Source organism: Pyrus communis, chromosome 16, assembly GCF_041283825.1.
Source record: "Pyrus communis isolate YQ-2024b chromosome 16, ASM4128382v1, whole genome shotgun sequence".
Classification (NCBI taxonomy): domain Eukaryota; kingdom Viridiplantae; phylum Streptophyta; class Magnoliopsida; order Rosales; family Rosaceae; genus Pyrus; species Pyrus communis.
Window position 1 is genome coordinate 17,172,738 of NC_142580.1, and position 13,700 is coordinate 17,186,437.

General features: G+C 35.9%; 1 protein-coding gene across 3 annotated transcripts; it reads right to left on the reverse strand.

The window, feature by feature from the left end:
- Positions 1-962: 962 nt before the first annotated feature.
- Positions 963-7,832, reverse strand: RPN13 (regulatory particle non-ATPase 13). Of its 3 annotated transcripts, none has more exons than XM_068470837.2 (14): positions 7,491-7,832; positions 6,444-6,503; positions 5,257-5,349; positions 5,009-5,068; positions 4,649-4,687; positions 4,488-4,562; positions 4,343-4,409; positions 3,842-3,923; positions 3,124-3,242; positions 3,002-3,025; positions 1,970-2,064; positions 1,801-1,878; positions 1,644-1,698; positions 963-1,252 (listed from the first exon to the last, which is right to left on the reverse strand). In XM_068470837.2, exons 2-14 carry the CDS (start codon positions 6,480-6,482, stop codon positions 1,110-1,112), a joined length of 969 nt encoding a protein of 322 aa, XP_068326938.2. In that variant the 5' UTR covers positions 6,483-6,503; positions 7,491-7,832; the 3' UTR covers positions 963-1,109. The 3 variants fall into 3 exon arrangements, with proteins under 3 accessions (XP_068326938.2, XP_068326937.2, XP_088544061.1); XM_068470836.2 differs by having other exon boundaries at positions 3,842-3,926; positions 7,491-7,799; XM_088687935.1 differs by lacking the exons at positions 6,444-6,503; positions 7,491-7,832 and adding an exon at positions 6,001-6,152 and having other exon boundaries at positions 3,842-3,926.
- Between the last annotated feature and the right edge of the window lie 5,868 nt (positions 7,833-13,700).

Below are 13,700 nucleotides of genomic sequence, written 5' to 3' on the forward strand. Positions count from 1 at the left end.
AAAATATATATATATATATATATATTTTGGACAAAGGCTTACTTTATTGATAACAGAACAGATTACATGAGAGAAGGTCCAAATACAAGAAACACACAAACAAAAAGAAGATGGACTGCCATAGTAACCCAACAGCCCAAAACATAGTTTTGAGGCCTGAACAGGAAAAACACCAAAGTAAACCCAACAGTCCAAATACATTATATATATATAGTATAATAAATATATAATGATGAATGTTTTTAACCAATGAATAAGCTTTGTATAATTTTTTTATTTAATCGTAAAAAGAAAAAAAAATGTATAAAGAGAAAAGGGGAGGTTGAAATGCCTCTGTGAATCTTCCTGGCCCTCAGAAAAGGGTGGATAATCATGGTTTGTCACTAGTTGTTCCCCTTTAAAAATAAATAAATAAAACAACCAGTTCCAATACAACTTAATAAAGGGGTATGATATCCACACACCCTTTTTTACTTCTCACACAACCTTTTAATTTTCGATCGTCTGATCGGATGAATTGAATAAGATCAAAGGACATAAATTAATAAGAAGTGTGTAAGAAGTCCACACTTCCCCCTTAATAAAAAGATAAATATTGCCTAAATACGAGTATCTTGGCAAAGAAAGACCAACACAACTGATAGCATCCGCAAGAAAATTAACTGCCCAAAAAATTGTTGTAGGAAATAGTTGAGAATGATCTAGCAAGCCATTTGATATCCTCAAATTGCCTCTAAACGAGCATTTTACATATCTTGTTGGCCAAAAAGCTTCGCCGAAATACAAGTACTCTTTTTACTTCTTCCAAAGGTAGGTCATGTGAGTTTCAAATATACATTCTTTTAACCAAAAGAAATTGATCTGTTAGTTTGTTAACTGTGATGTTCGAATACGTCACCAATCGAAGAAAATGTTTCGTCGAACTGATCTTTGTACGAAATGGTAGGAAGCATAAACAAAAATCAACACTAATCCTTTTTCTTGCTCCTTTTCTTTCTTGAACCATGTATACAGAGTTTACAAGACAACCAGAATGATGTCCTACACATTAAAAGTCCTACAAATAAACGAGGATAAATTAAACAAGAACGCATAAACAAGTGCCTCCACTACTTGGACTCATCCATGGGGTCATTACGGTTACAAGATTCAGATCTTAAATCCTTCCTGTCCTGCCTCGACTCCTCAGACTCTGACATCTTTGAAACCGAATCATCAAGTGCCTCAAGAAAGGACAATACAGTGAACTTGTCTGCAAGAGCAAGAATGACAAGTAATTAAAACCGTAAGTAGCAAATCCATGAATTATCATCAACAGAGTGATGGCATATAATCTCATTTGACGAGATCCTACATCCGCAATTGGATGCAAAAGACTGAAAACTACATTAGCATCAGACCCTCTAGGTATAACCCCATGAACGACGACAACTCATTGACTTCTTATCACAAGCATAAGATACGTCTATCAAGTAGTTGGATTTTCTCACACGCTGGAATGTTTTATTGTCAAGTTACTAGGCAAGGCTCAATTTGAATTTAACCCAATAACGGTATAAACATTTTTCCAGTAAGAAGGGAAGACAAAAAATCATTCAGCAAGCATAGGTATACTAGCAAGCTACAAGATAATGAGTCCTTACATTTACTTGGGTCAATACCAAACTGCGTCAAATCTATCTGTCCTGTCCGAAGTACCTATAATAAACATTTAGGGAAAGGTAAAAGAAAGAAACAGCTTCACACTCATTAAAGAAACAGACAATCAAAATGCCACAAGATGAGTTTTCAAATTCTTACATAAGCAAAGGAATCCATTTGTTGGCGGAAAGGTGGACTCTGCAGCAACTCCAATACATCCTCAGGAGACCATTGACCCTGTAACCGCAACCGAATTAAACAATGGAGAAAAACTAATGTATAAGAGATCAAGAATACAGAAAAGGTAGTGAACCAGAAATTTGCATACCTCAGGTAAGTAAGAACCCAAACCCTGTTCCAGTGGCAATGTCTCAATCAATGGCATAATCAACTCAGGTTTCAATATATCCTCCAAACTCAAGCCTAGACCCATAAAAACAAAAGTCACAAGATTAGAGCCATATCATATTTCAAGGGAAAACATTGGAAACAGCAGCCATTTGGGTAATACTGTAGATACTATAGTACAATGGGCCAGCATGCATGTTGTTAGAACTCTTTAGTAATCATTGACAGGTACCAATAGGGAACTAAGAGAGGCTAATGTGAAAAATTAAGGGTTAAAATTACTTTCGTCCTCTATGTGATCAATTCTGTTAGGTTCTGCTAATTAAATAAATCGATTTACACCTCACTACCAAACTTGCACTTCACAAAAGATTAACTGAACAATTGAGGGTCAATGTGGAATCTGGACATAACATATCGAGTAAAGTGAATGTTTGCCACAAGCAACTTGACAATACTGCCAAGACAGTTAGGAGAAAGGCCACAAAAAGGAAGAACGAAAACAGAAAAGGTTACGGGCAATAGGGCAACTGAACTTCCTAGCAAATTATTCTTTTACATATGCGGTGCCCGCTGTGTCATCCTTTTTCAAGTGTAATACTCTTAATTATTGAGCAAATTAAAGAAATAAATTATTCAGTGCTAGAAGCAAACCAGGTCAACAATATGAACCCAATTGCAATATTTCTACATAGTACACGGGTTCAAAACATTTGACATGTCATGCTGAAGTAATTTCTAATGCATTAACAATTTTCACTACAGGAAATAAGCAACATATTCAATATTCACACAACTGTTAAATCTTTTCAGTAAAAATTAGGAAGAGCATTTTGCATTAAAACTATGCAACAAATTAGATGGTTGAGATAACAAAAACTCTAATAAAATTCCTATACGGAGGAAACCGGTTCATATTTAATCACAAAAATTTGGATTTAAAGCATTATTGTATTTATCCCAAAAACAACATTAAATGTAAAAAAAATATTAAAAAAAATCATATTATTACCTTCATCTGTATCCACAGCCCTATCTGCAGATGGCAGAAGTGTGAATGTAAGTATTTCAATTTAAAAGAAAGGGAAAAAAAACTTGTATAAAAATTTGTACTCCATGGAGAAAACATAGTACCGGCTGGCTCAATATTACTTAAGATTCTTTGAAGATCTTCCAATTTCACTGGGCCAGCTGAAGAAGTTACATCGCTACTTACTTCCCCACCCAGGTTTGGTTCCAGCAAGATTCCAGCTCTGGACAACATAACATTAATCATAAAAGAGTAATGTACTGCAAATGAGAGGAACATCAAGCAGAAAATGGCAAGCCAGATACAACATAAAAACTCTTTAAAGGTATCCAACGTCCCTAATACCCGCCCATCTTAGTTTTCTTGGGGGAGAGTCTGATTGTAAAAACATAATTTTTAAAATATTATAATGATTACTACACCAGGAGGGGAAACTTTTGCTTTCTTGCAAGTCACTAGAAGAGACGAAAACAACTTCTATAAGAATTTGGAATTTAAGAAACCATTTCTAACAATTACACAAACGGACTTGGTTCTGTCTATCTTTGATGAAAAAATGCCAATAAACTTACTAGTCAAGACAACAATTGTTTTATAAACTAACTAGTTAAATTATCTTGCAATTATAACAAATTTATTTGGTGGCAGCCTATTTGATCTTGTTATATTTGGGGGCTACCCAATTGAAAGCACCCCAGAACTCAACTGTAAGTTCATCACTCTTGTTTCATTACTAGTTGCGGAGTTCTGCCACTTCCCCCTTCTCCCCATCTGGCTACTAAGAGAACAAAGTAGCAAGTTTCACTGCTATGAGAACTATACCTTGATGAAATATCATCATCAACCATATCTTCAGAAACTTGTAAGGGAATAGAACCATCAGGCCCTTCTTCGTCAAGGAACTCTGCTGAAGCATCAAGATAAACACAAAATCAAACTTGAGGCAGAAATGCAATAGAATACAGACTAAGCTCCCAGTCTTTGAACTTATATTAGACAGTTTAGTTAAAGTTGAAGCCTTAAGAATTTTTGTAGTACGAGAATTGAAATCTGAAAGGTGAAATCTCTTTAGTTTTATGTCACATTTTAGGTAATGTTTTACAATGTTCTATGATTTAACAATATAATATAAATATCTACGAATTAACATAATGGCATTTAATGCCAATGACAGGCAGTATTTCTCATGTATATGGTTGAGAACTTGAGACAAAGCTTAATACATCGCAATGATGCAGTTAACACAAACTTAAAGAAGAAAAAATAGACATAGAGCAGCTAAGATTATTGGTAGCCTAAAGCAATAAAATAAATTTAATATACCTAATGGTCGATTGAGGTAGTAATTAACAGAGCTACACAACTGTGAGTCACCTTCAGCTTTAGGCTCCTGGATATCACATTAACAATGTAAGTAAGAATCTTAGAACAATTAAAAAATGGAAAACAGATTGACAATGAACCTCACCTGCATCCAAAAGAAAAACTTCCTGTCATCGGTGGTGAACTTCAATATGTAGACCCTTCCTGACACTTGATTAACCTGATTGAACAAAAAGTTAAGATATTGAACAGTAGTTTTGAGAGGGGGCAGAGATACATCATGAAAATCCAAAATCTGATTCATACCTTTTCGAAAACTGCCTCGTCAGGAAATATAATCTGATCCTGTGGTACTTTCGTTAAAGAAACTTTAAGAAAAGTTTAAACAAATATTAAGTGGGAGAGTAAACAAACAAAAAATGGAATGTGAAACTGTGAAGTGAACAAGAATTACAAAAAAATAAATATGTACAAATAGAAGTGGAAAATTAAGAAAACATGGAAGAACAAAGACTTCCAAGAAATAACAACAACGATAAAAATGGTCATAAAGAGCTTAAAAATATCACATGCTACAGAAAATTGTGAATAAACAGTTACCGCACCACAAAAAAGACTAGAAACTGGAGAAAGTCTTTTGCAAAAATGAAAAAGAAACCAGGATACATCTTCCACAACATTTAGACTACGATCAAGCCACTGAAAATGCACCAACCCCTCATCACCCTGATACAGAAAGAAGATAGATTTACTAAGACTCTGCTAGAAATGAGTTCAAATAAATATTAGATAGAATGCATGTCAACTTTTATATGCTAGAATTGATTAATAAAACCTCTCCAAGACTACGTCAACTTTTATATGCTAGAATTGATTAATAAAACCTCTCCAAGACTACGTCAACTTATACATACCCTTGCTATGCGAACAAGTCCTTTACGAGTATCAGGAGCAACCTTTTTCCCCTCAAAAACCATCTTACCAGCGCGAAACTCCAGCATATTTTCCTGTCAATATAGATTAGTTTGACAAAGAAAGTCCAAATGCTCAAGAAAACAAAAGATGAACACAGAGCATGTGTATGCAGCTCACACACAGATGCAAGGATACATATGTATAGAATTCTGCACATACTTGCATAATTAAATGTTTGAATAACCAACATTCGATACCAACAAACAGCATAACAGCAAAGCAGCTGTGGTAAAGTACGTGAAATAAAACATGTAGCGTAAACTTATAATTTAAATTCTCTTAATAACAGAATCATGCAATTAGAGCTTCTGAACCTGTGTATAATATTGTGAATTTGTATATTTGCTCCCTAAACCCACAAAACTCAATGCAAGAAACAAATTTGTATAACACCAGCAAAGATTTTCCCCCTCATTTCCTTACGTCAATGGCATACAACAAAATGGAACATAGAAAGTAACAAATAATGTATAAAGGAGAAGCCAGTGCCATAATTCTACAAAGAAATACTAAACTTCTAAGCAGAACATATAAAGAAGAGAAGCCAATTTATTAAGGGTACTAATATATTAACAGATGTGATGAGGCTCCAAATTCAGTAGTTAGCCACGAGGTCTGTAAACTTAACAGAAGCTTCAGTGGATATGTCCCTAACAAAAAATTCTCATCTATACCTATTTTACCTCGTCAGAACATAGAAACGCAACTCATACATCTCCAACCATATCGGCTAGTAAACCATAACTGATAATAGTTTCAATCCCGTTCCAATGAAACCTGACCTCACCACTTACAAGTCTTTCACCCATCTTTCTGTAGTCCAAACTATCAGTACCTACTAACCAGAAAAGCAAATGTTCACACCCATAGTCAAATGTCCAGTCTGTGAAATCCCCGTTCGCTGGAATAATGTTCCATGTTTATCTTATCTTGTCGATGAATTAAACTGTCACTTCTTAACCAACCAGGCAATTTCAATCTCTTTTTCTTTTCTATGAAAAAGGGTCAAAATCAATTTCCACGTTCTTCGATTCAAATGCACATATATACCACATATTGAATAAACAAAATACTACCAACACATAATATATATATATATATATATATATATATGTATCTACATTACCTGCATTTGTGGGACAGCCGCGGTTGAAGATGACCCCATTATTCAATCAAGGGAACAAAACTGCAAGGAAAAACGAAGAGAAAACCAATGCAATATGAACCCAAAACCCAAGAGAAATAAACACAATAGAAAAACAAACAAACCCTAAAATTAGATAAATAATAATCAGCTTGATGATTAATGTAGCTGTCTCTATATATATGAATTTTTGGCGACAAGCTTTGAGAGATTTTGTTTCAGAAAAAGAAAGGGAGCTTTATTCAGGATTATTCTGGCTTGTTTTTAGCTATTCGAGGTAGGGGTGGGCAAGGGCACGGGCCGGGCCCAAATTTGGAGCAACCGGACTCGCCTCATTTTAAAATGCAACGGGACAGGCCGGGGCAGGTATATGAATTCCGAGACTTGAACCGGACCTAACTCAAACAGGCCAGTTTGGGCCGAGTCCACAGGTCCAAATTACATTTTTTTTTCAGAACAGGTTATTTGGATTGTCTATAAAAGTCTGTATAATCTCCGTTGTAAATATTTGCCGAGTACAGACTAATGAATTAAATTTTCTCATCAACCAAACATTATCTAATTACATTACTTGGATTTACAGAAACGTTCCACTAATCAACCAAACATAATCTAATTAAAAATACCCAAATCTGAAACAGAAGATTCAAATATATACAAGTCTGAAACTATCACAGGACATACATATATATATTCAAATTCAATTTAATTCAACAGAACATCAAATTCAATTCAACAAAAGAATTGAAATTGGAACAGAACAGAAGTCAAGATTCAAGAAGCCAACAAAATCACAGCATCAGCATGTGCGGCTTCGGTAATCCTATGAAGGCAAATTTATGGATTGGGTTTGTGGTTTTCTTGAAATCCCATATGATTACAGAATGCAGAGAGTCAGAGATTGCAAAGTCAGATAGGGCATATATCCAGGAAACCCTAAATCCCTAAATCTAAGAAATTAATCAGAGAGAATCAGAGATTGCAGAATGCAGAGACTCCAGAGAGTTAAGATTTAAGAAATTATACTACCTTAATTTGGGAGAAGATGAGATGAAGATGGTCGACTTCGATTCACAGAATGGCGCTGGTGTTCTAGACGGCGATGATGGGGTAGTCGCGGTTGGGAGAAGGTGGTGGTGATGGTGGTCGCAACCCGCAAGTCGCCAGAGGGAGACAGAGACAGAGACGGAGAATTGGCGATGGCAGCCGTCGAGGGCTCGAGTAACTTGAGTTGTGAATGAATGGGAGACGAAGGCCGAGTGTCCGTCGAATGGTGAAGGGTGGAGGGTGGAGGTGTGAATATATCCTTAAATTCATCCAATATCCCAGCTGGAAACCGTTCGGGCCGGAGGCCCGTTCCTCTTAATATTTGGATCCGCCTGTCCCGTCCGTTTCTTTTATAAAATACTAGACCCGCCCCGAACCAAGAGGATCCATCCTAACCTGTTGGTCTAGGACCCGTTTACCCACCCCTAACTTAAGGCAGATGATGAGTTGGGTCTTTCTTAACTCAGGCATCACTTTTGGAGATATTTACGAAAGTGACATTCGGTCTTAGTTTGGACGTTAGTAGTCGTTGTGTCTGGGTGAGAATTGGCCAGATTTGGACACGGTCCATTTATGACCCGAAAACGGACTATAAAATGTTACCGATGTTAGAGTTATGGGTGGGCACGATGCGGTTCGGTACGGTTACACCCTCAAACAGAATCGGAATCAGAAAATATCAACGATTCGATTCAGTGTGGTTTGGCTTAAATTTATTACTAAAATCATATGGTTCAGTCCACACCGATATCGATTTAGTCCATGCCGTTTTACAATTCCGAATACTAGGTCATTTAAATACCATATTAAAATGGTATTCAAAGTTTACACTTTTTTTTTTCTCTTGTTTTTTGCATGCTTGCGGTCAAATATGACTTCTAAAACGGTTATACAAAGTTACAAACAAAACATATCATTTTCAAATACTAAATCAAAATCAAATATTGTTGACAACAAGCAAACAAAAAAAGAAACACAATTCAAATGTACATATAACATTCATAATACAAATATTCATCCACACGTACAAATACATTCAGTATACAGTAAAATGTTAGTATAAATCCAATATTTAAGCCCAAAATGAACTTATCGAGAGATTAAAAAAATTTAAAAAAAAAAAAACAGGAAAAAGAAAAGGAAAAAAAAAACAAAATGTAATTGAACACCTTAACATCACTCTATCAAAAAAAAAAAAAAATGAAATCACAACCTGAATGTGAAATTTGGAGGTCTAGGAGAGAAAATGACATTTTTTCAAATATGTGCCTTATCTCAATAGGTGAACTGTGCAAGTGAAATACCTAATTGAGAAATGCTCCCAGTTGCACTAGGGGGAAACTAGTTTGATTTTCACCACTCATTTAGTGACACCTACATACAACTATTAAATTTAATTATTTATTTATATTCATGGTTTGATTCGGCTCTAAGCAATTCTACCAACATGAAAACCGGAACCGGTATGAACGGTTTGGTCCAATTCGTGAACCTACGTTGACTATTTTCGATCAACACGGGTTTTTACCGTTTATTTTGTTGCAATTCGATCCAGCTTTGCAGTTCCACGGTTTTTATGCCCCACCCCTAGTTAGAGCACCTCCAACCCAACAGTCCAGTTAATTAGACAAAGATAATTATTGTCTTAGTAAACAGTAATTGATTAAATGCATCTCCACCCTGTAAATTAATTGCTCGGGCAATTGGATATTAAAATTTTATTGTCTTAGTAAATAGTTAGACAAATATAATTATTGTCTTCGTAAATAGTAATTGATCAAATGTATCTCAAACTTGTAAATTAATTGCTCAGGCAATTGGGTATTAAAATTTTATTTTTTAAAACATTTAACAAAAATTAACAAAACAATAGCACTTTTATATTATTAATTATTATTTTTCTAGATTAAATACCTAAAACCCTTTAACTTTTTAGTATCATTCCAAATTGGTCTCAACCTTTTTAAACATTCCAAACAAGTACCTAATCTATTGAAAATTTTAGATTCGTTAAGTCCCATTTAATTGTTCTATTAAATGTACATGTAGCAACAATGGGTTCCACTTATTTGCTTACTTGGACAATAAAATAATTATAAAAATAACTTCAGGAAGACATAAAGATGAAAAACTAAAAATAAATAAACAAATTCACAAATAAAATTAAGATCGGAAAATCTCTTACAAAAAAAAAAAAATGAATGTGTGTTTAAACGAAAGGGAAAGGGAACAAGCAAAAGGAAACCCAGTGTTGAATCAAAAAAGTTTAATTAAGGAAAGGACATGCCCCATCCTGGCGAAATAAAAGAGCTAATCACCCTTAGCAACTTCTTTTCCCTTAAAAGAAGACGAGGGTTCGACAAGTGCATTAGGCGGCAGATGACCACTGGAATAAGACTCATCCTCCTGTTTCGCTTCTAGATCTGAGATTTCGTTGAGGAGGTACTCTAGGATGGGCCAACAAATGTTCCGGATCTCTTTGAGGATTTAATGAACGCTCCACCCGTTCATTTGATCACTCCGGGCATAACCTGTGAGGTAACCATAGTTATACCTCTTAGTGTATACACTCCTAACTGTCTCTCTATGATCCTTACGAAGTGGAAGACATCTCCGCTTCACGCACCTCCATCAGCTTCTGAAAGTCTGCTAAGCGAGCATCCCTTCCCTATATCCACCTAAAAATCGACATTTTCTGCCTCCCAAATACTCGGGCACAGGATAAAGCATGCTCCAACTAGACCTTCAAGTTCGACAAGGCCTGCTCCACTTCATTCTTTGGCAAACGCTCATAAATCAGCTCTTTCTTTACCTTCACTAGGCTCTCTTGAAACATCTTCGCATTGATTTCCTCAATTGTAGCAGCATCAATATACTTACAAATATCCACCTCGTGGGGCTCCTTCAATGCTTGATGATCTGCGTGAAGCATTTTAAACTCATTTGACTAAGCCAGCATCTATTTCTCCAGCTTTATTTTGGTTTCTGACTCCATTGAAGACACATGTTCAAGCTTACGTATTCATCCTAATTGGCAAAATAAGGGGACCTTCGTCCACATGTTGGCCTAGTAAATAAAAGGTAAGAATGCAGAATAAAAAAATAAAAAAAGTCAAGACAAAACTATAAGAAAAAAATTAAAATATTGCTTTATAGCGGCTCGCATGGCATTGCACTAGGACGCCTTCAAAAGATGTGTGAATCTCCTTGTAATTGACAGGTGTCATTGCAATGCCAAAAAGGGCCCTAGCATAGTCCATGTTATGGAGTCCACTGGCGTCTACTAGAAAGGCAACATTGTCCATTGATGGCTTAATTATGAGCAGATGATGAGTTGTCCCTTCAATCTTAGATAAAGCAAGAGAAGGTGGAGGTGATATTAGGAAATGTATCAATAAAATCTGTTGTTGAAAGTCCCTGAAAGGTAGAAGAAGAGACGATCAGAGTGAACATAACATCATAAGGTAAGAGAAAAAGAAGGGCAGGTGAGAGCTGAACTTCAAGTAGTTCCTACAATACTGGAGAGGAAGAACTTTTCGTTCCTCCAACTATGAAGAATGGAGCAGGTTCCTTAATAATTGGGAGGATAGGACAATTGCAATGTTTATTTCTCCTTAATGCAGCTTCCTCATCAAGGCCCTTAGGTGCGATGTCCATAAATCGACAATTATGGTTGTGGTGGAGCTAATAGGGTTAAGGAGGAAGAACTGCTCGATTGTTTTTGCTTCTTTGACTCAAGAGTACGAGAAGTTTTAGATTTGAAAGAGGTAGGTCTTGGAAAGAATGTCTTAGCTTTAGCCCACTCCGACTAAGATATAGGGAATTTAGAACAATGGTGAGCAACAATATCCTCTCGCTGCTCAGAGAAGCGTTCAGAGGAAACAACCACTTTCATTAATAGTGTGCAGTGGAGATTCGCATCACCTAATGATAAATTTTGGGCCACATACCCCGATATCTGCCAAATTATTACTAAACCTAGGCTCAAGGGAAGTAATAGCTCTAACCCTAACTCCCTCAACATCCATTTCCCATTCGTCATCCACAATAAAAAAAATTGGCATACCAATCTCTATCTTGCCAAGGAAGATCTAAGATGTACAGCTCACAAAGAAAACTAGGCATAGCTATGAAGTAGTAGTGATCATCAAAACCTTTCTTGATGTTGTATTAAACCCTGAATTCTTGAATACCCAATTCAACCCTATACCACTAATTGAGCAGCTCGAAACATGTGATGAGCCTAAAGGCAGTCATAGACATATTATAAATCACTATGTCATAACACAACAAGATGTTGTTCAAAATATTGAAAAGAGGAAAATGTAAGCCAAGGTCCAAGAACCAGGGATAAATTTTGGTGCAAGGATGGGAAGGGTCAGAATATGCAGGGAGAGGGGCACAAATGTTGTACCCAGGCTCTTGCCAAACTCTACAATGACTAAGAACATCCAGTCGATCTTTGATGAAAGCCTAGCATTAGACTTGGTTGTGGACCCTAGTTAGAGAATGGTCATAGGGGATGCTTTGGGTATCTTAGGAGATTTACTTAATGATGCCGTTAGCAGGGATGTGAATATAAACATGCATGTTTTGAACGAAACAAATCTAGTGGATGAGATAAAAATGAAATATTAATCTCATCTTGCTTGCGCATAGGACAAAACGAAAAGTTTCATCATTACTTTCTTTATGACACAAAACTCGTAGTTACACGTCTGAAGGTCGAAACGTCTCCACTACTCTCCCAGTGGTCGAACTACTGTAAAGTAATGGAAGACCAAACGATACATATTCCAGCTTACTCGGAAAGACATAGTCTTTGGATAACTATCCATCCTCAAGGGGAATAAGTTGTTTTTGAGATGCATAGTTAAGGGCATTGTGGGACTTTGATTTTCTAAGGCCGGAGTAAGGATGATCGAAAGAGCGTTACATTAGAAGTTCGGTAATGGACTCTGTTAATCCATTTTGTTGAGGTGTTTGACTTCCAAACCTTCACCATTTCCCACAACTGTATTCTCATTGCCTTTATATGAAGAAGCTTTAGTAAGAACAATTATATCACGACTCATATGATGTGAAGCCCATGTGTTTACAATCCAAGAATCACATCCTTCAAATTCATGTGAATTTTTAGCTGATATTGCTTGGAAAACTGTTTGATTAGAGGACCAATTACCCTGTGAAATATTGATCTGAGGTGGATATTGAACTACATTAGTATAAGGTGAATAAAAAGAGCAATGAGTATCATTGCCTTGAGAAGTGTATTAAGAAGAGGATGGGAATAGTGGAATATGAGATAGATTATTAGGATAAAAGCCTTTATTTTTATAGTTGGCAAACATAGAATTAGGAGATGGAGTTCCTTGATAAGTATTGCTGCCTCTATGCTTGTAATTGAGTATAATGTGACATCTTTTACCACAAATTTGACATTCCTGTACAAATTGCCCATTCTCATTCCTATATAGACATGTGACAATAGTGTTTCCCTTTCTAGAACAAATTTGACACTCAAGAATAGGTTGAAATCAATTTGAAGTATTTCCTGAGTGTCAAATTTGTTCTAGAAAGGGACACACTGCTATCACAAGTCTTTATAGGAATGATAATGGCCAATCTGTACAAGGATGTCAAATTTGTGGTAAAAAGAAAAGATGGCATATTGCACTTAATTGCAGGTATAAAGGCAACTACCAACCATAGTTACCAAGGATTCACATTTTTAGATCCATTAAACCTCGGCTTATAGCCACCATTTCCAGTAGGGATATATGAAATGGAATTATTACCATATGATCTCTGTCCTAGATTACCACCAACATTATTATTTGAATGAAAACCATTACCACTGTTATTGCCATTACCATTAGAATGATACCCTTCTCGAGAAGAAGATTAAGGCAAAGATTGAGAACTAGATCCAGTAAAACCATATCCAAAATTCTGTGGAAATTGAGAATGACCATTCAAATATGATGAAAATGACGATGAGTCAGAGGTTCTAGAAGGATTCATCCCAATACCAATTGGAGAATTTCCATTCACTTAAATTGCAGCCATACTATGAATCAAAGATAGAACTCTAGCTTCAATATTTTTTTCAGCACCAAGCAACTGTGCTCTAAATTCCTTAAGTGTAATAGAAGTTTCACTTTCGGTTTTTACAACCGACCTTATCACTTA